This window comes from Rattus norvegicus, chromosome 8 (assembly GCF_036323735.1).
Source record: "Rattus norvegicus strain BN/NHsdMcwi chromosome 8, GRCr8, whole genome shotgun sequence".
NCBI lineage: Eukaryota > Metazoa > Chordata > Mammalia > Rodentia > Muridae > Rattus > Rattus norvegicus.
This window is the reverse complement of record NC_086026.1, coordinates 69456956-69483286: the sequence shown is the minus strand read 5'-3', so window position 1 is coordinate 69483286 and position 26331 is coordinate 69456956. Positions and strand designations below refer to the sequence as shown.

The 26331-nt window shown below is 44.8% G+C and overlaps 1 protein-coding gene across 2 annotated transcripts in view; it reads left to right on the top strand.

Moving 5' to 3' along the window:
• Window positions 1–26331, top strand: part of Thsd4 (thrombospondin type 1 domain containing 4) — a 599748-nt gene that overhangs the window by 396858 nt on the left and 176559 nt on the right. The window contains exon 1 of one of the 2 annotated variants that reach the window (XM_039082430.2): window positions 5408–10739. The exons of the other annotated variant lie outside the window; for it this stretch is intronic. Within the exon in view, the coding sequence (XP_038938358.1) occupies window positions 10668–10739 (72 nt within the window). The 5' untranslated portion in view covers window positions 5408–10667. Of the gene's footprint in view, window positions 1–5407; window positions 10740–26331 lie in introns of those variants that run through there. 2 annotated transcript variants of the gene reach the window in all.

Genomic DNA, 26331 nt, shown 5'->3' with positions numbered 1-26331 from the left:
TACATACTGTAACAGTCCCCCAGACAATCCCATATTCTATTTCTCCTTTAGCTCCTCAGCCTGGAAAAGTGCTAATCTAATTTTTGTCTTTATAAATTTACGTATTCCAGACTTTTCACATAAATGTTATCAGGCGGCAAATGCTCCCTTGGAACTGGCCTCCTTCACTTAGTTTTATATTTTCAAGGGTTCTTCCTTGTGTAGCTTCACCTCTTACAACCAAATACCACAGTACTTGCCGTCCAAGCTGGTGACCTGAGTTTGAACCCCGCAAACCCAGGTGAAGATGGCAGGAGAGAACTGGCTCCTGAAGGTTTTCCTCTAAGCTTCTCATGTGTACTGTGGCATATGTGCGCGCGCGCACACACACACACACACACACACACACACACACACACACACACACACACATGCACACACACAAATAATATGGTGATGATAATGGTAATAATAAAATTAACAAAGGTGTTCACAGGACTAGACACTTGATACTTGAGGGAAGAGTCCTACCTCCTTGTCTCCTGCAGCTTCTCTAGACTCCTTTTCAGCTGCAAAGCCAGTGGATGGCTGGGTTCCTTTCACGTCAAATTTCTCTGATATCATCATCTACCCTTCTGTCATACCTATGGGATCCTTGTAATTAACTGAGTCCACCTAGATAATAATCCAAACCAACATACCTTTTATAAATCCACCAGATTAACCCTGGCACTTCTACCAGCTCCTTTAATTTCCCTTTGCCATGCCTTACTTATGTTTCTATTGCTGTGGTAAAACACTGGCCAAAGGGACTCGAGAGTTGACTCAGTGGTTAAAAGTACCTGTTGCTCCTGCAAAGGATCTGGGTTCATTCCCAGCATCCATATAACAGCCCAGAATCAACCATCTGTAACACTAGTCCCAGGGATCCAATGAGCTCTTCTGATCTCCATGGACACCAGCATGTTCATGGCACACATGCATACATGTAGGCAAAACCTACACATAAAATAAATCCATCTAAAACCACATTTTTAAGACTGGAAAAACATGGACCAAAAGCAACTTGGAGAGAAAGGGCTTCTTTCAGTTTATAGCTTTTAGCCCATCATAGAGAAAAGCCAGGGAAGGAAGGTGGAGTCAGGAACACTGCTTCCTGGCTTGCCCAGTTTGCTCTTTATACATCACAGGACCACCTGCCCATGGATAGCAGTGACCCCCCCACAAAAGGGCTAGGCCCTTCCACACCAAGCATTAACCAAGAAAATGCCTGGCAGGCTTGCCTACAGATCAATCTTACGGAGACATGACTCTAGCTGTGTCAAGTTGACAAAATGCTGACCGCACACAAAGCATGTTCCCAGACTCCAGGGATTAGGATGTAGACATGTTGGGGGTTTTCTTCAGTCTAGGAGTTTTCTGTCTTATTTTTAATTTACGGACAAAAATCATATATCTGTAGGCTGTGCTACATGCCGTTTTGATATATGTGTGCATTTGGGAGTGACTAAGTCAAACTGTTGACACACTCAGTGTCTCATCCTGGACTTACGGTTTGTATTGGGAAATTGCTGAGAGTAGCTTTTAAGTACGTAACCTAAGATAGCATGTTACTGTAGACGATGAAATATTGTATACAGGTACAATAGGCACTGTGTTACTGTATAACATAGCTATTGTATACTATGATCACATGGACAGACAATCTGATCCATTTCAAGTTCGTCTTGTGTGCAGTAGAAGGTAGAGGGCCCATCTTCCTTCTTTTGAACGTTGCTGTCCATCTATCCTGGCTCCAATACCTGAGAGATTTCTTCACTGCACGGATTCATTTTGCCTTAAAGCATAGCATAAAAAATGTGCCAATATCAATAATTAAATGATGTGGTCGCTCTAAGTGATTGGGTGGGATTTTACTTTTGGAACAGACCGTGCTTCATTCGAGCACTCTCCTGTGTCTGAATCTCAAGTCTGACATTTCACTGTTGAAATTGCCTTTATGCGATCATATACTTTTAAAAGATATATTACTGGCATGGCCCATATATGCTATATACTCTTAATTTTGCATGGGAATCATTCACCCCTTTCAACCATCCTGGTTTTAGCTCTTATCCCTTTTAATCCAGATCATGGCTGTAATCTTCCAAGTCCTCTCCTGGCTTCCTTTCTTCCTGCCTTCTAATCTCTCTCTGTATAACAAAGTAATCTTTGCAAAATGCAAATTTTGCCCTAGTAACTGCTGCCCCTGCCCTTTCATCAGATGCTTACAGGAAGAAGGACAAAACTCTTTCATGGGGTGTCTCTTTGTCTTCAGCCCAAGCTGAGGCTGGCCTCTTTCTTACCCACTTTCTATTCATCTACACCTGCTCCCTCTCCAGTTGTCATAAAAGCCATTACTGCTCCCAAGGCCAGGCAATCCCCCTAATGAGGACAAGCCTCTTAGGCTTCCATACATCCTTCCCTTGCCGCCCTTAGCATTGCTGTATCAGGCACATTTCTAAGATTGCATTAGCATTGTCTCCTGAGCCAGTCAGGTCCACAAAGCCTGGAACTGCGTCTGGTTTGCTGATCGCTGTATTCTCTGACCCCGGAATAAGAATTGACTTCTTAAGAAAATGAACTAGTGAAGTATATGTCTTACTCTGTATTAGACTTTTAAATCTGTTTATGGTATATTTGATGGGTGGGATTCCTAAAAACATACACAAATGAGTAATTTTAAAAACTAATTTCTGATCTTGTTAGACCCACACATACCAGTCCTTTCCCATCTCAAGAATATAGAAGCACTCACCCATCTTCTTAGGCAGTTTTCAGACTTGTTTTGCTCGTCTGAGCTCTTTAATCCATCAGAAATTTATTTGGGCATATGGTGGGAATTAGATCAGTAAGTTCCTCTGCCTCCCAATGGTCAGCCATGTCCCCAGCCTTCTCCACCCTTCCCTGGCTGGGTGAAATTGGCTTGATGATCACACACCAATGCTCAGACATGTTTAGTTGGGGAAAGGGCTTGTCTCTCCTTCGCTGTTGAGTTTTCTTTATTGTGGGCTGACGCTCTGCTATAATATCTGGCAGGCTTGTCTTAAAAGAAAATAAGGTTTTATAAAGTACCATACTCTGAAATTTGAAATAAGGTTGACTAGACAAAACTATCACTTAGTGATGCATAATCCCACATATGAGCAGAGAATCTCTTCAGAGGGCACCCCGATGAACATCTGCCTGTGTTATAACTGGCTGATGGGACCTGCTCTTTGAATTCCTGGTTCACTTAAAAAAAAAGGTGGGAAGCAGGCATTTACATCTCTGCAAAGTTCCCTGAAGATTCTAACCCAGAGAGCATATTTTTTGATTTTTAGTTTTTTTTTTCAAGATTTCACTTATTTTATGTGTAAGAGTGTTCTAGCTGCATGTACACCTGCATGCCAGAAGAGGGCACTGGATCCCATTATAAATGGTTGTGAGCCACTATGTGGTTGTTGGGGATTGAACTCAGGACCTCTAGAAGAACAGACAGTGTTCTTAACCACTGAGCCATGCCCCCAGCAGCAGAGAATACATTTTGAGACTGTACTTTGAAGCAAATTCTTGAGACAATGAATCTGGCCAATTCATGAATGGCCTTGCTGCATTTTCTAAGGTAACTTTGTTGGTGTGTCTCCAGAGTTAGGGTGGACTGCAACACACGAACACTATCCTGTTGAGGTCTTTGCTCTTGGTTCTGTGTCTTGTTCCTGAACGCAGCTGAGCTCAGCCACAGTCACCCTGCCTTTTGTAAGCCCACATAGCTGCCCTGCTGACTAAAGGTGCTCACATAGCCAGGCTTCAGCCAAAACCAGAGAGAGAGAAGACAGGGTGACTCCCTTTGTTACAGGTGCTCATTATTTTCCTTACCTTTAATGGAGAGAAGTTGCTAGAAAAGCAACAGAACAGTGCTTTCCACTTTCCCACTCTGTGGCCAGTTAATGGCTCTTCAGTTCTCACAAAGGGGGAGTTAATTACTAACACCTGCTTCTCCTGCATTCCGTTTGTCTGAATGCATGAGGCCGGCATCGGCCCCACCCTTGCCACGAAGTGTGTGCCTCTGTGAAGAAGGCTGCACCTTCCGTCTTCCTTCCAGTGACATTCTTTGCAAGAAATAAAATAAGATAATTAGAGGGGAAAATACACTGTAAATTTGTTCTTAGTAAGACAGAAGTGCACAAAGTATAAATGATACAATAGTTGTAGACCTCTTCTCTCTCCCTCTCCCTCTCTCTTTCCCTCCCCCTCTCTCTTTCTCTGTCTCTCCCTCTCTCTCTCTTTCTCTCTGTCTCTCTTTGTCTCTCTCTCTCTCTCTCCCTCTCTCTCTCTCTCTCTCTCTCTCTCTCTCTCTCTCTCTCTCTCTCTCATACACACACACACACACACACACACACACACACACACACACACTGCACTTCTCCTTGTTACTTAGGTGTTCTGGCTGCTCTCCTGTCCCCTTTACCTTACCCGCTTTCGGAAATGACCTGTTAGCCCTGTGCACTCATCCTCATGAGACGGGGTGTCCTGTGAGACCCTCCAAGCCTCCCTTCCCTTCCATAGCCCACCCTGAACAGGGAAGCCCCTGTGGAGGCTGAGCAGGGGCACAAGGACACATCAGCTGTCACGGAGGCCCACTCTGTGTTCCGTGAAAGCAAGGTGCCTTCATCAACAGTTAGACGAAGGGTGGTAAAGGTTACACTGAGAGTGAGCAAAGGCTATCGATACCAGAGGGTCACCGCCTCAACTGGGCAGGGAGACTGATGAAGTGGAACTCCTGGGAAAGGTGCCACTTAGGCTCGTTGGAAGCGAGTGGGACTTGTGTGTAGTAACTCATCTGACTGTTAACTATTGCCGTTACCATCACCCCATTTTATTTAACTTTGAATAGCAATGTATTCATGCCTGAAAATTCGTTGGGAAAGGAATAGAGAAATGCTTGCCAATAGAAATGTATGGTGGTTTAAAATTCCGCTAATGGCCACCCTGAAAAGGAAAAGAAATGAAGTTATTTAATATCATCCTTTATTTAACCCAATGTGGACATTCACCACACACTGCAAGCTGGACTAGCCACATTTTAAGTGCTCAAGTCTCCTGTGGAGACTAAGTATCTATCACATAAGAAAACACAGATCTGCAGTTATGCATCTGGTCCTCTCTCTTCTCCAAAGCTCCTCAGTTCCCCTCCCTCCTGTTAGTCATTGACAGCTCTGTGTGTAACTGCAGATGGCTGATGCATACGTGAGCACTTAGAAGCGTGTCCATGTGAGATGCTGGGTGCTCTGTGGCACGCCTTTTCTTTATCACGTTATAGTCAGTCTCAGTGTTTCTTATCACTACATAGGAAACAACATGATGGGCTTCTTGTTGTTGCTGCTGCTGTTGTTGTTGTTTTAACTGATGTAGAGCAGACTGTGATGTCAAACTCTCAGGAACCTTGAGGTAGAAAGACTGAAAACTCAAGGCTAGACTGGGCTGCAGAACAAAGCCCTGTCTCAAAAATCAAAAAACAATAACAAAAGCTAAAAACAACTCACAGGCATTGCTGCAAGTGCCTCATGTTGTGGATGTCACCATTCGTCCCATTCGTCCCTCCCAGAGGGCATCTAAATGTTTGCCAACACTTAGTGCATTCAGACTGGGACCTGAGTTTTCAGAGGCACTGAGCAGTGGGAGCTCAGTCAGTGAGGGTTGGAAAAGGATGTTCTAGAAGGCACTAACATGGACGAAAGCTTGGAACTAGGGACACATGGTAGTTTTGGGGGATGGTTTCTTGTGGTAAAGATGGCTGGAGAGTAGAGTTAGCTATGGACCAAAGACAAAGAGAAGAAGCTGGAAGAGCAGAAGAGACTGGATCATAGTTTTTATTTAAGGGGGGCTGGGTACCAGCCCTGAGGGAGAGCCCTTGAAAAAGCAGGGGAGTATAAATGGTGGAATGATTGAGCAAATGGGAGGAGACAGGCCATACTGCTGACTTCTGTTTCTAGTATGTCCGAAATATGAGGGAAACAGAGAAACCATCCCAGAATGCTACAGTAGCAATTTGCTGCAGACAGAATCTATGGATACTTGCCTGCCCTCAAAATATCTCCACATATTTATTAATTACAGCGATGCCTCTAACACATGTCCAAATATTCTTGGAGACTTCCTTTCTAGGAAGTAGAGCTTAATTCTACTTAGACTTAGAGACTAATTTATAATGAGCAGACTTTGGAAAAGGAAAAGAAAAACAATAGTACTTTTTACTCATGAGATACCTGACTGATACATTAGCCAAGTTGGTCAAGGTAAACACTGTCTGCAATGTATCATGTCGATAGTTATGTCCCTAGTGGATGTAGTCAGGTGGACGCGTCACTTCTGCGGTATTGTTTCCTCAAAACTGTGATTCTGGTTGGGTTCTAAAACAGGATATGGAGATTTTTGTGGGAAAAATCAGAAGCAAGTCCACAGCTGTTATTGTTGTTGTTGTTGTTGTTATTGCACTAATTGCACATCTTAGTTTTCATAACTGCTTCCCGGCTATTTAAGATCTAACATGGGTGAGAATTAGTATTGTCTTCCTGCCCAACTGCTCTGCCCAGATTGAATTATGTCAGAAATCTTTTCAGGCCTAAAGAGGTTTTAAACATACAGAAGATCAGCCTGATGAGACTTGTGTCTTCTTGGCATTTTTGCTGGAGAAGAAGGCTCGGGGAAGAGAAAGGGGTAACTTTTCACACTGAGATGGTGGAGGCTGGAAGGGAGCAGGACAGCAGGGCTCCAGAGATGTGGCTAAACAGAATCTCTGTATGACCCAGCAGTGGTTTAAATAAAAGGGGGAGGTTGGGAAGACTCATACCATTGTCAGCTTCGGGAATCACACAGGTAATGCACACAGAATGATGTCATTCTTGGAGAGATGACACGAAACAGGAGGGAGACTGGGTTTCAGGGACGCTCTTCTGTTTTGCATCTGTTGAATTTGGGAGACACCAGGGAAATAGACCTATACACTAGACAACTGTGGGCCTGAAGGTCAGGGGAAGTCCTGGCTATAACTAATCAGGGGCAGCCATGGGTGGATAAAGGTGGCTTGAGGACCACCCTTGTGAAATAGTGAACTGGCCCAAGAAAGCAGGTGTAGAAAGGAAATGGCTAAAACACAGGGTTTAGAAGCTCAGCACAAGAGGTGCCATGGAAACTAGAGGATTTTCAGAAAAATGGTGGCTGTGCTATTCTGGCATTCAGAAATGAGCTCTTGGAACGCAAGGTGGGTGTTAGGACCAGAATACCAGTCCTGCCATCTATCCGTTGTAGACTTCTATGGTATGGGACAAATTATTTAGCACAGTAAGGCTGTTGTCAGCATTGAATCACAGCCTGAATGTTGCTGTGATTACAAGGGCTCAGAGAATGTCGGCTGATGAAAAAAACAAATAAACAGGGCTCTTCAGGGAGCTATGGAAGAGAGTGGTGCAAAGAGGACATACATGTCACCCTACTATGACGACTGGTATCAGAAGGCGGGAAATGACAAGCACTGGCCAGGGATGAAGACAACCTGAGCCTTTGTGCATTGCAGGTAGAAATGTCAGTGGTGCAGCCACCGTGGGAAGCAGTGTGGCTATCCTTAACAAGTTCAGCATTGCGTGATGGCATCTGTGGTGGCGCATGCAGATAGGAAAGGCTGAAGAGGCAGCACCAGGAGGACCATGAGTCACTATCAGGTCCAGTAACTCTGCTCTCAGATTCAGGTCCAGACAGATTGAAAGCAGGGATAGCAGCGCATACCCATACACCCATGTTCTCCATAATGTTACCATTGGCCAAAGGGCATACAGTATAGTGTATTTATACAGCTGAATATTACCCAGCCTTTAAAAAATGAATTGCTGATATATGCCACAGTGTAAGTTCTGAAAACAGTACCCTGTGTGGACTAAGTCAGACAGGAGGGGCAATGTGTGCCATTCCATTTCTGGGCATAGGCAGAGTCATGGAGATGGAAAATAGATTGGGGGTTACCAAGGACAGTGGAGAGAGGGAGTAGGGAGATATGCATTAGCATGCACAATTCCTGTTGAGGATGGTGAGAACATTCTGGAATCAAAGAGTCAGGGGGGCTGTTTCCAGTGCTGCTCAATGGCATAATGAATGGTGGTCAAATCTTGAGTTGGGTATTTCTCACCATGACCATGCATTCCTTTAAAAGGGCATCATGGTCAGTGATGCCGAGAAGACACGGAATGGCTAAAACATGATCTCTTGTACTTTGAGCCAGTGGGGCCACTGGTGACACTTCCAGGGCTTCTACGGTAGGGGAGAGTTTGCCAGAAATCACCTTGCAGAATTGGGGAAACAATTGTGCAATTTCCCAACCTCAATTGGGAAAAACCACTTGCCTTGAAAGTCCAAGGACCCGATTTGGGATCCCGGGACGCCTATCTAAAGCTGAGCATGGTGACATGAGCTAGTAATCCCACCAAGAGTGGGATGGGAGGCAGAGGTAGGCAGATACCTGGAAGCTTGGGGGCCAGCCGGCTTGGCCTTCTGGGCAAAGTTCCAGGCCAACAAGAGACTATTTGTACAAGTGAAGTTTTACTGTAACTCAGCCACATCTATCGTGTGCACGTCACCTGAGACCTTTCCTTCATTATGACGGTAGGTAAGCAGCTGCCGCAGACACAGCCATATGGTCTGCAAAACTGAAAATATTTACTACCAGACCCTCTGAAGGGAGTTTCCCAACCCAGGGCTAGGAAACATCGCTGGTCTTTCTTAAATCATGCCTGCACTTTGGCAGGCTACCGAGTAGTAATACTGCCTCTTACAACCAGGAAGCAGAAGCAACCCAGTGCAGACACCTGACAACGGATAGGAAGGAAACGGATGCAGAGGCAAAAAATAGAACAAACCCTGCTCTCTTCTTTCTTTCTCCTTGCCGCATTCCTTGGTCACTGGGAGCAAACCTATAGCTTGAAGAAAGGTTGTTGGGGATGTTAGTTAGGGTGCGACCAAGGGAACCCCAGGTGTTCTTGCCAGCAGAGTGTCCGGGAAGCACAGTGGTTTATAAGACCTGACTCTCAGGCTCAGAATGGCCACCGAAGTAGAGTTTGTAGATAAGAGGACCCCATCATCCTCCTTCCTCCTGATTCTCTGAAATGAGGCACTCTGAGTGCTTTCCACCCAGGCCTTCCCAGAAGCCTCACTAGTAAAGTGCCACGGCAGGGCCAGCGGTAGTAGGAGGCTGCGAATCATGGTTAGGCTCCACCAGTCGTCCCTCTTTTGTGCAGAATAACACCCATAACCCAGAGCTTTCAAGTGCTCGTTAATTTGCTTTCTGGGGCTGAGTTCTGAACTAATGTCAGACCAAAGACAAAGCCTGGCATTTCCAGAACTTCCGTGGCACAAACTGTGCCAAGCCACATGCCCATGTGACCCCTGAAGTATCTTCCTGACCACTGGATGACAGGTCTCCATTTCACAGGAGGGACCATCAGGTCTCAAGGGTGTCGATTACAGAAGTGGGTTTTGAACCAACAGATGCCTGACTCCAGGACTGGGGGTGTTTCTACTGGGCCAGATGCCACCCTGCTCTCCCTGGTCACCAGTACCTCAGAATGCTTTCGTGGGCCTTCACAGGCAGAATCCAATATTTGGTGGCTTGCAGCCCACTTCACATTGGACCTTGATTCATCCTATGACAGAACAAAGCTGATTTCTGGAGTTCTCTGGCTTCTATAGGTCTGTGCAAGCCTCTCTGTTCCCTGTGCCCCTCACTTCCCCACCCCTGTTCCACCCTGATGCTCAGTCTGTGTCTGCTAAGTGTCACCCCACGCACTCTTGACAACATTGCCACCCAGAGTTCACTTGTCCCCACTTTACAACTTATTTTTACACCTCCACAATAATTCCTTACTGTACTGGTTTTGGTACAACGACCCAGGAATGCAGCAAGAGGGAGATACAGTGTTCACATCCATTCCCGGTCACGTGACAAGCAGGTGGCACACTGGTGACTACTTCCCATGCTGTCTTCCATGACGGAGTCTTTGCCTAGATTTCTGCAACTATCAAATCTATGGAAAGGGGAATGCAGAAGCCATCCACCTACCTCTTGACTTGAGGCCAGTGGGAAAAATAAACTATATCACAGGGCTGGCAATTTGTGTAGGTCACACAGCCCTTCAGACCCAAACCCAGAGGTAAGAAGGCCCTGGGTCTCCTGTCTCTCCAATCTGCCTGCCTGCAGCTCCTTCTGCTGCAGCCCACTGCCTCCTGCCTGCCTCAGTGGAGGAGGCAGAGCCATCCCCCTGCATTTGAAGTGCTTACCTTGGAGCCCTTTTCATGAATGAGGCCAGATGCACACTCCACATTGATCATTTCTGTCCCTCCCCTTCTCTGCTTTCTGTTAAAGGCAGCCCCCCAGCTCCCAGCTGGCTCCTGTCCCCTCCCCCAGCCAGGAGAAGTTATTACATGAAGAGATCAGCTTACCAGTTTTCTTCAGAGCAGAGGCTGAGCTCGGAGCACGGGGCAGTGCAGTGGGGAAAGAGCCAGGGAGCCAGCGCGGTGCCTACGGACCTCCAGGCTGGAACCCCTGAGACACAAGTGCATCTGCTAGCGTTAGCACTTGGCAGACGGATTCTCCTCCAGGGTAGCTTTGCCTCTGGGTAATAATGTTTGTCAGCTACCTGTTATTAACATTGTTCCACACTGAGACAGCAATGTTAGCAAGACCTGGGGGAGAGGTAAGCCAAATAAAATATCTTGTCAGAAGTTATATTTTTGTCAGCTTTAAATTTCCCCTTCTATCTACGAAGAGGGATTGGGGAATAGGTTTTTGTGGTGTGTAAAGACTAATGCTTTATATGACTTTATTTTAGGCTTTTCTTACAGGGAAACTTCTATTCCTCTTGATGAATCCTGTACTTTCTAAAATCTCGTTCTGAGCCTGTCCACGCAGTTGCCACCCTTCGGACCTGCCATGGCCTGGGTGACAGATGTCTAAGGCATGCATGTTTCTTCTGCTATTTGCAGGGGTCTGGGGGAATGCAAGGCAGATTCCAGTAGGGTCTTGTGCTGATGCAGGAAGGACACTGCCTTTGAGGCATTTCTCCTCTTGTGCTCAGAGAGTCTGCATGCATGAGAGATTACCTTTCTCCCCTGCCGTCATGCTAGAACTTTTCTCCTCCTTCTCTTTGATGTGTGCATGGGTAAATCTGTGTCTCACTTTCTGTCATGGGTGTGTGTGGGGCAGGGGTGGTAGTGGGCTATGAGTATGCCCAGATCTGCCAAGAACAAAAAGGGAGGCATGTTTTAGGGTCTGTGAGGACATCTTCTTGTTGATCTAGCGTGTGTGTGTGCTGGGTATGTTTCTGGACATACCCAGGAGACAGTTTTGGTGCTGGCAGAGTCTGGAAGTGTTGATCACTGAGGAAGGAGCATTTAGTGTGTCCACCCTGTCCCACAAATGAGCTGCACCAACTTTGAATCTTCCTCCGTTCCTTCACTACGAACTCTGATGGAAAATCTCAGAGACAAGAATAATCCAAACGCAGCCTTTCTCCTGAACCCACCTTGCTCCTTGAAAAGCCTACTGACTTTTAAATCTCTCTATCTTTTAAAAGGGCCACGAGGCCACTTCCCAGCTTTGCCTTTTGTTTGCCTTGTCAGGGGCCAAGAGAGCCCTGAAAGCTAATGTAATTGCTTTTCCCCCTAAGCATGCTTCTGTGCTGACAGCTTGCTCCCCAACCCACACCCATACTGCAAGGCTGAGGTCTTCGTCATTTGTCCGAGGCTTCTCGCCTATTAGTTACCCAAGCCCTCTGCACTGTGGATAGTCTCTGGGGGGAACAGAGCTCTTGAGAGGGACCTGGAGATGCCTAGTAGATTAGAAATGCTGAAAGCCGAGAGCAGACCACTGGCCTCTGCTTGAAGTTGAAGTTTGCAACTTCCCTGTTGATTTTTTACTATGTGGAGTAAATGACAAATGGGCCCACCTCACTCAGCCCGGAGCACTTAAGCAGGCGAGAGGCAAGCTCATATGGAAAGTATTTCTATCACCACTGCCGACACATCTGGTCAGGGGAGACCTCCGTACTGAGCAACTCACAGCACCGTAGCAGCCCCTCCGTGGTGTGCCAATTACTCTTATTAACAGCAAGACAGAAGGCAGCTTCAGTTACCTGCCTACAACTGGATCCCGGGGAGGGCCACTCTGGAATGCATGTCCTGGAGCCCCTCACACAGGGAAAGGGCTCTGCTTCACCTCACAGCAGACAGAAGGGAAAGCCAGAGCAGAGCACACAGGCACGCCCTTACCTTGGTGGTGTAGCACTGGGCACTCAGGAGAGTGGGACCAGACTGGCTTTGGAGTTCAAGTATGTGTGCCTAATACAACCAGTCAGAAAACCCAAATAGGGGTAGTAAGAGTTTGCCCTGCCACCCCGGCACTGCACGGCTGTACCATAGAAAGATCTCCCCGTGCCACCTTTTATCTCTCCAGCATTGTGCATGTGTGTGCACGTGTGTGTGCATGCAAGTGTGTGGACATTTCTGTGCCCTTGGCTCTGTAAATGCATTCACTACTAGGAGATGCTCTAATTAGGATGCCTTTCACTTGTTGGAAGTGAAATGATGAGGAAGGAACATGACTGAGTCCCCCACTCCTTAAAAGAGAATGTTGTTTATAAAGAGCTTTGAAGAATGTGGCATTTTATAGGAGCCTCTTTTTATTGCCATGTCGCTTACAAAAGCATTCCCATAAACATGTGGTGGCGTCCCCCAGTCACCACAATTTTCTTTCCTCCTGCCCACCAGTGGGTTTTCTTGCAGGTTCTAATTATCTTCCCTTTGGACGTTCCTTAAAACATGCAGGAGGAAAGGAGGACAGGGGAGCAGGCATTGTCCACCCAGGCTGCTGAGCTGGCTATACTCTCAGCCCGGGACTGAGACCAGCCAAGCAGCTGAGCTGGGACCCGTTTACAGAGCCAGATGTTGAATTGGGTGTGAAGTCTTTGCAGATAACTGGGGGCTTGAGGGCCACAAGTCAGGGAGGTACGTGTTGTTCAAGAAGAGAGCAGCCTGGTATTAAGTCAGTGTGTTAATGGGTTTGGGGGAGGACTGTTGTTGTCTTTGTTTCCTGGTTGCCATGTCATTGAACTTAGAACTTTGGGGTCACTAGAATGCCTTTAACCTTGACAAGATCAGAATAGAAGCCACGTACACTTGTAGCCAGCGGTGCATCCTCTGAAGGACTGTGGAATACTTATTGGAGTCAGGCTGGACTTTCAGTGCATTTTTAAACAGTGTTTGTTTTTATTTGTAATTCTGTGGGGGTGGGGTAGGCGTCTGCACATGAGTGTGGTGCCCACAGGAGGCAGAAGAGGACGTCAAAGCTCCTGAAGTAGTAGTTACAGATGGCTGTGAGTCACCTGACACGGTAGAGGACCTAAACAGATCTTCTGAAGGACAGAACATTCTCTTAACTGCTGGGCTATCTCTCCAGCCCGGATGCAATTTTTAAAACACAGTTTGTTTCCATCTAGTTCCCTATTTCCAATATTATGGGTGGAACCAAGGGCCTTGCTCATGTGAAGTGGGAACTCCTCCACGGCACCCCATTCCTAGCTTTTTGGGCACCTTTGTGAAGGTGGAAAGCATGCCAAGACAGTCAGTGTCTTTGTGGAGACAGAGGAGTGGGGGACTGCCTCTTCTGTCCTTATCCAAGAAGCCCAGTGAGGTCCTGTTATGTGCAGGGAGGAGGAGGAAGTAAGGGCAACCTGAGAGCTGTATTCTGTATACTGCATTGAGACAGTGTCAAAGGATGCTGTGGTGAGACAGTGTCAAAGGACACTACTTTAACTTTTGTAAGACAATGTGGCAAAACCTATCCAACTTAAAAAGAAATACCTGCTAATGGGTGCAGACTTTCCTTTTGTGGTGATGAAAATTATTTTGGAGTTAGATGGTGGTAGAGTGCTTGCACCATTCAGTAACTACACTAAAAGCCACTTATAATATCTCTCCCCTCCTTCCTTCCTTCCTTCCTTTTTTTTTTTTTATGCTGGAGAATAAACCTAGAACATCACGTGTGTAGGTATATAGTCTACACTTCTATCCCCAAATTACGTTTTAAAGTGTGTGTGTGTGTGTGTGTGTGTGTGTGTGTGTGTGTGTGTGTGTGTGGCGTGTGCCTGTCTATGTGTGTAGTGCCATGCATGTGTGTAGGTCAGAGGACAATGTCGTACATCTCTCTCTACTGTACTTCTGTTGTGTTTTAATTTTGAGATTACACTTAATTACATTTCTCCCTCCCCTTTCCTCCCTCTAAGCTCTCCACCACATCCCTCCCTGCTTTCCTACAAATTCATGACCTCTTTTTTTCACTAGTTGTCATCAAATGCATATATATGTATATATATATATATATATATATATATATATATATAACATGTGTGCATTCATATATATTGCTAAATATAATGTATAACATATATACAATGTTACTTGTATGTATTTTTCAAGGCTGATTGGCTTGTCACTGGTCTACCAGTCGATGTGCTCTTCCCTGGGGAAGGCCTCCTCTCCCATTCCCAGTGCTCCTCAGTTACCTGTAGTTCTTTACCTAGGGTTTGGCCATGTCCAGTGTGGCCTTTTCTTTGGTAACATCCTTGTTCAGCTCATTAACATTCTTTACTCTTGAAAGTTTCACACATTATACAGTATATATTAACCGTATCATCCACCTCTACCTCCTGCCCCCTGCCACTTCCCCAGTGCCCTCCATCCCATCTTCTCCCAACTTGATGCCTTTTTAAAAATTTTGTTACTAATAACCAACCCTGAGTCCAGTTAATGCTGCCTGTATCCACATGGGCATGTAGCCAGCCACAGGAGCAAGGACTACCTACTAGTAGCCATATCCCCAAAGGGGAGTGACTCTCCCTTCCTCAGAAACCAATTACCAATAACCCAATAGGGGCAGGGCAGGATCTCTCAATGAGCCTGGAATCTATTGATTTAGCTCACCAGGCTGGCCCCCAAGCCCTTGGGATTCTGCTGTCTCTGCCTCCCCTGCATTGAGATTTCAGACAAGAGCATACTGAGCTTTTCAACAGAGGTGCTGGGGATCTGAACCCAGGTCCTTAATCTCTGCAAAGAAAGCACTTTACCACTGAGCCATCTCCCTAGACTCAATCCCAGGGTTCATCTTTAACCCCTGGTTTCTCTTTCTTCCTTCCTTAGACAAAACTGTGGTTCGCAGGTGCATGCATGTATGAGTGCATGCATGCCTTCAATTTGTGCATAATGGCAGAGTTCATACACGCACACACATGTATGTATGTATGTATGTATGTATGTATGTATGTTCCTACCCACTGGTCTATTGCAATTGCAAAGACCTTATAGAATGCTTTTGAGTCTGAGCAATAGAATCCAACAGTCCCAACTCCTTCCAGACTTAACTCATTCCAATATTTCTACAAGTATTTTCCCACTGAGTATATGGCCTGCTGGATATGTACGGTACATAATATTATCCAGTTATAAGTTCCTATCCACATTTTTATCAGGAAAGGTTGTTGAACTTTATCAAAATTTGTTCACCTTCATTAAAATGCTCATTTGCTTGCCTTTTCCCTCTGCTATATTTATATAGTGATTCTATGTGATCAATGGCCGTCTGTGTTTTTACAATTGCCTGCCTACTGACTTGCTTGTTGGATTTGATGTAGTCGTTGCCTTTGACACTTGATATGATTTATACATATTGCATTGTCTCTTTTGTAAATCAGTGCCATTGGGTCCTACCAATCTTTAATTGTGCTAGCCCAGACTTTTATAAATTCAAAAGTCTCTCATCTTCTCGTGTGCTTAGAAACAGTTTAAACACCAGAGGAATTATCACTTTGCTCAAAGGATTTTAAAAGTGAATCACAAAACCGCCAAGATGTTTTGTAAAGGAATGGTCCTTTGAGTATTTAAGTGTTTAAAGCATGACTCTTGTTCCCATAAAGATGTAGCTCTTACTGTGGATAGGAGAAAACGTGTACTGTGGAAGCAGATTGTACAGCAGGGTGATTGACAGACAGCTCTGCACACTGGGCAGCTAACAAAACCAGGCATCCCCAGGCCTGTGTTCCTCTACCAGGGCCTCCAGGCACCCTGCTTTCTCTCCCTTAGAGAAAATGTCACCCAGAATTTTATGTTATCGCACCATTACTTATAGAAACAACAATCGTAGCTAGTAGGAGGTAATGCACTTGTAGTCCTAGCACTGGGGAGTCAGAAGTCTGAGCTACATAGCAAGGACAGCCAGTACCTCATAATGAGACCCTGGCTTAAAATAATATAATTCTGTCATCATCGTCATCATAGTAGTAGTAGTAATTACATATGTATCTGTCTATAAAGGTCACATTATGAGTATGTAGACCTTACTCTATGTTAATGTGGCATCATTCATAAGATAAATACTTGTCTTTAAAGAAGGGTTTTCCCCTGTGTACCAGTGTTTAGCCTGCATGGTGTATGTGCACTTCGTGTGTGCCTGGTGCCCTCAAAGGACAGGAGAAGGCATCAGCTCCCCTGGAACTGGAATTACAGATGATTGTGAGCCACCATGTGGGTGCTGGGAATCAGATCCAGGTCCTGTATATGAGTAGCAAGTAGCAAGAGCTTTTAACTACCAAGCAAACCCTCCCGCCCCACATATTTGGGTCTTCTTGTTTGTTTTCCTGCTATGAACGTTCTGCTATGAATGTTCTGGAATGTATGTCCTCATGAGCGTCAGTAAGGATTCCTGTGGGGTTTGCCTACAATTGTGTTGCTAGGTCATTGTGCACGTGCTCGATTAGCATAAGACACGCCAAGTTGACCTGTGCAGCTGTTGTGTCTGTTCTCACACCTGCTAGAAATGCAGGCAAATTCGCAAGGGTGCATCCTTTGCAGCATGTGGTATTAGGGGATGGACTAATTTTCCTGATATGTTAGGCATTGTGTCAGTGTGTAATTGACATTTCTCAGCCATCATCAGTCACTGCATAGCCTGTCCATACACCTGTGAAATGTCTGTATCTCCTGGTTTTAATTTTGATTTTTGCTATTTCAGCACCAAGTTAAAGGTTTATTACATAGTTTGAATATGAATGTTTATCTCGTTATCTCCTGTAATATTTTTCCAGTAGCACATATTCAATTTTTATAGTGTTTTTGGCTCAACAGAGGCCCTTAGTTTTAATAAATTTAAATGCATGTTTTATGTCATTATATTAAGTCTTTCTATTTTTTAGGAAATTATTCCTAGGGTTGTAAAGCTAGTCCCTTGGGGTTGGGGATTTAGCTCAGTGGTAGAGCGCTTGCCTAGCAAGCCCAAAGCCCTGGGTTCGGTCCTCAGCTCCGGAAAAAAAGAAAAAAAAAAAAGCTAGTCCCTTACATTTCTTTCTAGACTGGTCAAAGTCTTTCAACTCACAATTAAAAGCATGTAATTTTATTTTCAAGCTTTTATTTCACACATCTTTGCCCTCCTCTCCTCTCTCCTGATGGTCTCCTCTGTCACCCAGACTGTTTTACACACACTCATACTCACATATATACACACCCACATATACACACATATGCACATACATATACATACACATGTACACACACATATACACACACACATGCACACATGCACACATATGCACACGTGCACAGACACACACACACTCTTACCACATACACACATACACACACAGAGGGACACACATACACACACACACACACACATCCCTCCTAATAATTACAATGAAAGAAAAATACAATATTTAATAGGTTAATTCACTTAATGTGGTGATCCCCAGAACTGATTTTCCTGTGTATTATGAGTAGGATGTTTTCATTTTGTCCCTCAATGATAGGACTATTTAGTCTCTTCCTTTCGCCAGACTTACAGCAGTGCTGACTCTGTCTGATCTCAAGTTCCCACACATTTTCTTCTGTGTCTGTACTCTGTTGACCACTCTCTGCCTTTACATCTATAATTAAGGTTCTTAGTTCCTAACGCTTAGAACACAGCTCAACCTGTAGAGCCTGTCTCTCCATCTTACTTCTTGGAGTTGTCATGGTTTTATATAAATACTTGCTCTTCCTCATGAAATTTAAAGTTGCATTTTTTCAACTTTCCTTGAAAATCCTTTGTTGGTTTTTATCAGACCTATTTCGAGTCTGTAGTTCTACACTGGGAACACTGACATCACTTTTATGTCGAGACATTCTATCTATGAATATAGTGTAGTTCACATTTGCTTATGTCATTGGAGATTTTCAAGAAAATGTAACTTTGTTGTTTCTAAGTACATAATTTTATTTGTAATAATGATCATTTTGCCTTTTTCGGTCCTTATATGTTGCTACTGAGAACAGCTTACCATACAGTTTTGCTTGTACACTTTACCAGTTTAACAATGTATCTTCCATTCCTGCTCTGTCAAGAGCATGAACTTCTTTTACCAATAGCCATTGGTATTCATACAAGGTTTCAATATGTAGCCCTGGCTAGACCAGCATGCTCTACCTAAGCCAGGCTGACCTTGAACTCATAGATACCTGCCTGCCTTTGCCTCCCAAGTGCTGGGACTAAAGGCATACCAAACCACACTTAGCTTTAGGTAATGGATTTTATTTGATATTTTCTGTCTACTGGGATAATCCGGTCATCTTCTGCTAATCTGTCAGTGTGAGGAATTCCTATTACAGTTACATCTTTTATGATCTGATCTACAGTGCTTATTTTTCAGTCTCCTGTTCTTGAAAATGGACATGACCTGTGAGTTATGTAATTGAAAGAATAAGTATGGAGAACCGGCTCTTTTTCTTCTAATCCCAATTTAGCCTCTAACTTGATTACACTGTGGTCAGAACGTGTGGTGTCTGTGATTCTGAGGTTGTGAGAGTCCATGCTTTCTGCCTTATTTTACGCATGGGCTTTCTGTAAACATCTCGAGAGTTATTTGAGGAGAATGTTCACGGTGATGCATATTTTTATACTGAGTACTGGAACTTTAAGAGTGCACTTTTACAGTTTCATATGGGGGTAAGTGGGTAGGAGACATGTACTTGTCTGCAACAACAAGGTATGAAGATGCATGTGCATGGGAATGTGTGCATTCCTGTGCCTGTGTATGGAGAACAGGGGCCAGTGTTGGCTATCCTTCCTCAGGAGCGATCCACCTTGATGTCTGAGACAGAATCTTTCACTGGGATCAGAGGCTCACCAGTTTAGGGATGCCCTGGCTTTGCCTCACTAGCAATGAGGGACCCTAAATTGTCAAACTGCAGGTCCTAATGAAAGACACCACTAAGCTCAGATTTTGACGTGGGGGCCGGAGCTCAGGCTTCCTTGACAATGCACCAAGCGTTGTACCAACCATGCTGCCTCTCTGCTAGTCTGTTAAATTTTTCATTGGCTCAATAAATGTCCACATTCATGGAATACAGGGGAATATTACAATACATACAATTTGAAATGACCAGATAAAGATACTTGGTATATGCCTCATCTCAAATACCTTTCCTTTATTTGTATTAGGAGTTTTCAGAGGCCCGTTGTTAGCTATTTGGAACAATACAATCAATATCATCCATAGCTATCCACCTGTGTTGCAGGACCTTTAAACTGTTCCTCCTACCAATTGTATTCCTGTCTCTACCAACCAGCCTCCCTCCACCCCTCCTTCCACCCTTGATAGCTTATCTGTCTACTTTCACAAGACCCATTTTAAAGCTCCCAGAGATAAGTGGGAGCGAGCAGCCCTTGTCTTTTTGTGCCCAGCTTGTTTCCTTAACACAGTGTTCTCCAGTCCCATCCAAGTTGCTGTAAACATCAGCTTTCATTCCCTTTAGCTGAATCACACTTCACTGTGTGTCTATGTGTATGCCGTATCTTCTTTATCCACTCATCTATGTATGGATGCCTAGGTTGATAACTTTTGTGACTAATAAATGGGGATGCCTGTGTGTATCTATTAAACTAAGGTTATAGAGAAAGTGGCTGGTGTCCTCCATATTTTCCCTTGTGTTTGTGTATCTTTTGGTATTTAATGGAAGGTTGTTGAGATCCCCCACCTGCAGCTTTCCTGGCCTGGGAGGGGTGGACCATGGTGACTGTCACTCATCAAGCTACCCTGTCCTTTGTGCTCCTGGCTGCTTGTGCTCGGCAGCCCCTGCCTCATTGTTCCAGTCACTTCTGCCTCCTCCTCCATGGTGCTCCATCTCAGTAGCCCTTCCACCTTGAAGCTTCTTGCCAACATAAACTCTCACATCCAGAAATCCCTTATCCTTGATCTGCTGACCACATCCTTTCTTGTTTTATAGTTGTTGTTACATGTGTGTCTTTTCTGCCATTACCAGGGATTTGGGGGAAGGGAAGAGGAAGACAAATACCTTTGCTAAGTCCAGCTATCTGACCCTCTAAGATGTATTTGGGTCCTCCTCTCTCCGTCCATTGGATAGACAAGTTTTCTAGATGTCCATTGTCTCACATAAGGTGATGATGGTAATACCGATCTCAGTCGTCTATGCAGGCATCAATTAGATGGTGCTGATGAAGCCCAGTAGACTACAGTGGTCTATGAAATGCAACGGGTGGCCTTCAGCATCTCCCTTTAACTTTTGCTTTTGTGTGGTTGCACCAGAGAGAAGTGGCCAATAGTGGCTGAGATATCACAAGAGGCTCAATTAAAATTTAGGATTCACTTTTTGAGAGTACCCTTTGCCAAAGAACCGCTGGGTATATTAGTAGAAAGTCCTATGCTTTGAGGTTAACTAGGTGGCTCAGTCCATAACGCGCTTGCCTTGTCACTGTAGAACCTGAGTTCAGTCCCCCAAGCCAACATAAAAATGCCAGCCATGATGGCATATGCTTACAATCCCTGCACTGGGAAGGTGGAGACTGACGGGAGCATCTCTGGAGACCCCTAGCCAGCTTGCCCAGACTTATTGGTAAGCTCCAGGCCAATGAGACCCTGTCTCAAGGTGGGTGACATTCTTGAAAATGGTAACTAGGATTGTCCCTCTGTGCTCTACATGAACATATGCACTTTGCCCTACTTTCCTTTCTGTTGCTGTGGTAAAACACTGACCAAAAACACGTGGAAGAGGAGAGGGTCTATCTGGCTTTCAGGTTATAGTCAATCAAGGAAAACCAAGGCAAGAATTCATGGCATAAACCTGCAGGCAAGAACTGAAGCAGAGACCATGGAGAATTATGGAGGCTTGCCCAGCCTGCTTTCTTATCCAACCCAGGACTGCCTGCCAGGGATAGCACTACATACAGCAAACTGAGCTCTCTCATATCAACCATTCATCAAGGAAAGGCCCCACAGATGTGCCTACAGACCTGGTCTCCATGAAAGCTCCCTCTTCCCAGATGACCCTGGCTTGTATCAAGTTGACAAAAAAACTAACCCGCACACCCATGCATATACATGTACATGCACATAATACATATACACACAAACATACACACATACTCGCACATACATGCTTTTTAAAAAGTCATATATTTTACAAATAAAAGAACTTTTTGTCTAAAAACAAATCCTTTCATGAGTGGCTTTTCTTCTTTTCTGTTTGGTTTTTTTTTTTAACATTAACTATTGACACTCATACTCAATTAGCCATTTCTCCTTTTAAAAGATGTTTTGACTTAATCCTATTTGCTGATTCAGCCTATTCTATAAACTTATTTACTTTAGCTTAGAGAGTTAATGCAAATAGTAGAAAGAATGCTGCAGTTTCAACGCAGGCATATTTAAAGGGAAAAATGAGTATTTAATGTGAAACAGAATGGTTTCTCTATTAGGATATATTGAAATCAATACACACACACACACACACACACACACACACACACACACACACACCATTTTTGCAGTGTAAGCAACCCTGAATTATACTCAGTGACTATGCCTAGTATACTGTTGTGCACGGAAGGGTTCGTGCTGCGTGTTAGAAATCCCTAAAACTGGACCCCCGCTCACTCCCAGGTTGGCACTAAGGTGTGTGTTAGTGAGGGCAGCAGACGTGTAAGTTGGTCTAAATGTGAGGGTCAGAACCAGCCCTGTGAAGAAAACGGTGTTTGAGGTGGGATTGAGGAATGTTTAGAAGGTCCATAGACAGATACTTGGGGGAGGCGCTCTAAGCCTCAGGAACAATATGGACAAAGAAAGTATTGAGTCAGGGAAAGCAGGGCATATTTAGACAATGGCAATTCTGTTCCTCTTGGCTAGAACATTAAGTCCCCACAGGAGAAGATAATGCATGTGGGCTGGAGGACACGTTGTTCACAATACAACACAGCATTTTAAATGAAAAGGGTTGAGGGGAGGTTTTCATAGCCAAATATATACCAATTTTCAAAAGTGTCCCATGGCAGCGTGTAAAGGGAGACTTTACATCTGCAGTATAAATATAGACATGTGTAATGTGTGGGCATCCGTCCATGTAATTATGCCATTCCCTTATTCTGTTTAGATGTGTTCTTAAATCTTGTAGGTTCTCCGAGAACTCACTAAGATTAAGTGGTTTCCTAAAAGCGTTTCAACTTTAAAATTGTCTGAGCTGCAAACGTAGGCTCTAAACCCTGAATAGCGTTGATGCCCAGTAGAGAGGGCACTCACAGTCCACTGGTTTGAAGGTGCCCGACCTCACCTTGAATCACTGGTCCTCTGTGTTTCTTGCTTAGCTGGCTTGGGTAACTCCTCTAAGCGTCACTTAACATTGTTCATGATCACATCAGCATCAGCATTAGGGAGACTGGGAGAGTGCACCCACAGAGTGTTTATACAGAGGAAATGCTCAATTGTGGCAGCTCTTAGTGGTAGGTAAAATAATGCCTATGTCTGCTATGAACTGAATATGAAATGTCCCCATAGACATTAAATTCCCCCAGCTGGTAGTACTGTCTTGGGATGTTCTAGAAACTTTAACACATGAAGCTAACCTGAGGGAACTAGGCCACTGGGGCAGGCCTTGGGGAGGGGACATATTTTGTCCCTGGCTCTTCCCAATCTTCATGCCTACAGTGAGATGAAGAAACTCCTCTCATGTGCTCCTACCAACACAGTGGAAAGAACCTCTGAAATCATGAGACTAAGTCCTTAATCATTTAACATGTGTTTCACAACTTGGTCATAGCTACAGGAAAATAAGAAATCTCAGAAGCCTAGCATAAGGTCAAGGGGGTTAGGACATTCTGTGAGGGGGATATGTCAAGCTGAAGCTCAGTGTAGGGCTGGGAAGATGGTGGAGTTGGTAAAGTACACGCTATACAAGCCTGAGGACTTGAGTTTGAGCCCCATGACCCACATTTTCAAAAGGCCAGGCATGGTGGTCATGCTTGTAACCCCAGCACTGAGGAGGTGAAAACAGATGGGTCCCTGGAGCTCTCTGGCCAGCCAGCTAGACTACTTGGTGAGAGACCCTGTCTCTAAAAACAGGTGGAAAGTACTTGAGGAACACCCCCCTGAAGTTGACCCCAGGCCTTACACACACATACACACAGCACATGAAGTCAGCCAAATGAGAGATGCTTCCAGAATTGGGAAGAGGCAAACGGATGCATGAGAGTAAAAATAGAAACAAAGGGGCCTAGAGGGGAGAATTCTATCAACAAGAACCCAAAATGTGCCTCCAAATTCTTTTGGCAAATCTGATAGACATTGGAGCCTCAGAAGAAAGAGAAGGGAGAAGAAAAACGTCTTGGGTACTTGAAGAATGGGAATGTAGGAGGATATTGTCCTTAAGGGAGAAAGAATGAAAATGGGCTTCCCAAGGCTACCAGTTGGTCTCGTCATCCCAGATGGGGAAGCACAAAGCTAGAATGCCTATATGATCTTCACAGCTGAGAGCCTCAGCTGGAACTTTGATTAAAACACTCTCTTCACTAGAACCAAAAAAGTTACATTAAATACAATTCCCCTTGAGTAGATGAAGGGAAGGATTCTGCTATCATCTAGCCCAGTGCTCTCATTTTCATGGTAGGCACAGAAATCATTGAGAAGGTTTTATGGTGTGCCCAAGACCACTGCCTGACTTAGCCAAAGTTGAACAGGTGGGTGGTTCAAGAGCAACTTGATCTTCAGGAGCCAATTGTAGCATCTAAGACCACTGAGTGAGCAAAAGCTTAGGAGTCCTTGAGAATGTGGTTTTAAATTGATGTGTTTAAAACTGGAGATGTTGAGTGTGTGGACCGTTATTTGTATGGCGACCTCAGTTGCATAGTTGTTCCCTTGAGCATGCTTGAGCCAGGGAGCACCTGGAACTGGGAAATCATCCTTTCCCCTCCCCCCTCTCATTTGACCACATGATACACATGATACATTCATGTAGCACACAGTTGGTCAACCTTTATATCATCCTGGGGAAGAAGCTGTGTTGTGTGACTTGGGGGACACCTGTCAGAGACGAGGCACAGTAGAGTTTTGCTGGCCATCCCCACCAGCAGTCTCCCCAGGAACCTTTGGTGTAAGCTCCATTGACCGTGAGGCAGCTCACATGGAACTGTATTTTCTCAGTACTCCGGAAAACTCATTCAAAGGCAACTGAAGCCCCAGACGCCATTGCAAACATACCCACTCTGTATGAGCATGCCTGGGTTGCCAGGTGCAGGGTGTCCTCTAATTAGGAAGCATTTTCATGATCAGGAGGATTCTAACCCAATTCCTAAAGCCGGGTACACATCACAATGGTTAAGCCAAGCAACAGTCATTTTGATCTTACTTACCCCTGAAAAGGAAAGCGCCCAGAAGTAGAGAAGTCCACATGTGTTAATCAGTTAGTTCTAAATAATTGGGTGGTGAGCACACTCATAACCTCTGACCCCCTAGGTTTGGAGTATGTTTGTCAGTATCCTTATCAGATGAGGCCTCATCCAGTCGCAAAGGGGTTACTGTGCAGCTGGGGCTCCCTTCTTCCTGATCACTGCTCTCAGGGTCTCATTGCCAATAAACTCCCCAGTGGGTAGGAAGTCCTTCCATTCCACTTGGCAAATACACACTGAGTCCTCAGCATGCACAGGCCCCCAGAGGGGTCTTGTGACTGACAGGTTTGAGGCAGTCTTAGCTTGGTGGGATTAAGAGGTGTCTGTCCATCCCTGGTCTCAGATGATGCGCCTGTTAGTAAGCAAAGATGCGCCTGTTAGCCAATTTCTCTAGTGCATTAATATTGATAAAATACAGTTGTTGGCATTTTTACAAAACAGTCTGGGCCGACACAGTTTCCAACTTAAAGAACTAGATATGTGTGCTTCTAGTGGCTCTGTGACGTCTCCCCCATTTCCCTCTGTGAGAGGCACTACAGATAAGACCCCCTACTGCTACCATGCTCACACTGCACATAGACCCCAAGACAAGCCTCTGCTCCTAACACACTCAAGATGGCTGAACACGGCGTGGAAACCACTGGAATGTGTATGGATCAATATTTGGTTTTCTGGGTTTGGGGAGCTTTTTTTTTTTCTCGTAATGATACTGAGGCTTGAACCCAGGGCTTTGTGCATGCTTGGCAGATGCTGTACCTCATGCTATGCATCAGCCACTTCTGTTGGTACTTGGAGAAGAAGCCATAGTAGCTTCTTCTGATTCTGATTCTGCTGAGTAGGTCAGGGTGTGTGCTTCCCTATGGAGAAGAGATTTCATTTGGAGCATGTGAAATAAGCAGGACTTTTTAAGTTGAGAAGGATGGGTGTGGGGTAGGTGAACTTTCCAGACGGGAAATAGTATGTACAAATGCAAAATGTCTGCTCAAGTTCATATTTCTTATCCAAAACACAGATGTTTCAGAATATGTCAGCATGGTATAAGACTTAGCCCGGGGTTTTACTCAAACCCTTGACTTTGTCTGAACAGTCACAGAAGTGTGGTTCCTCAAGACTCGATTAATGTCATGCCATCAGCGAAACCGTGTTTCACAACCAAACTTAACGTAAATAAATGACCAAACATCAGTCACTAAAAATCCACCTTGAATTGTTAAGCCTTTTGGATTTAGAGATTTCGAATAAAAGAATGTGCCTGCAGTCCCAGCAGACTCCTAACTGTCACAGAGCTGAGTTAGGCTATGTACTCAGCCCAGAGGCCCTGAGGGAAAACACAACTGTTGACAGGCTTATATCCAGGCACAGACCTGGAAATAGGTAGTAGGTTCAGCCTGCTTGGGTCACTGAGTGCCTCGGGGGTTATATTTCTAGAAAAAGTGCAGGTTAGTAAGCAAAGAACACAAGTGTCTGTGACTGGAGAGACGGCCCGGAGATTTAGAGGAAGAACTGCGCTTGTAGAGCCCCTGAGTTTTCTTCCC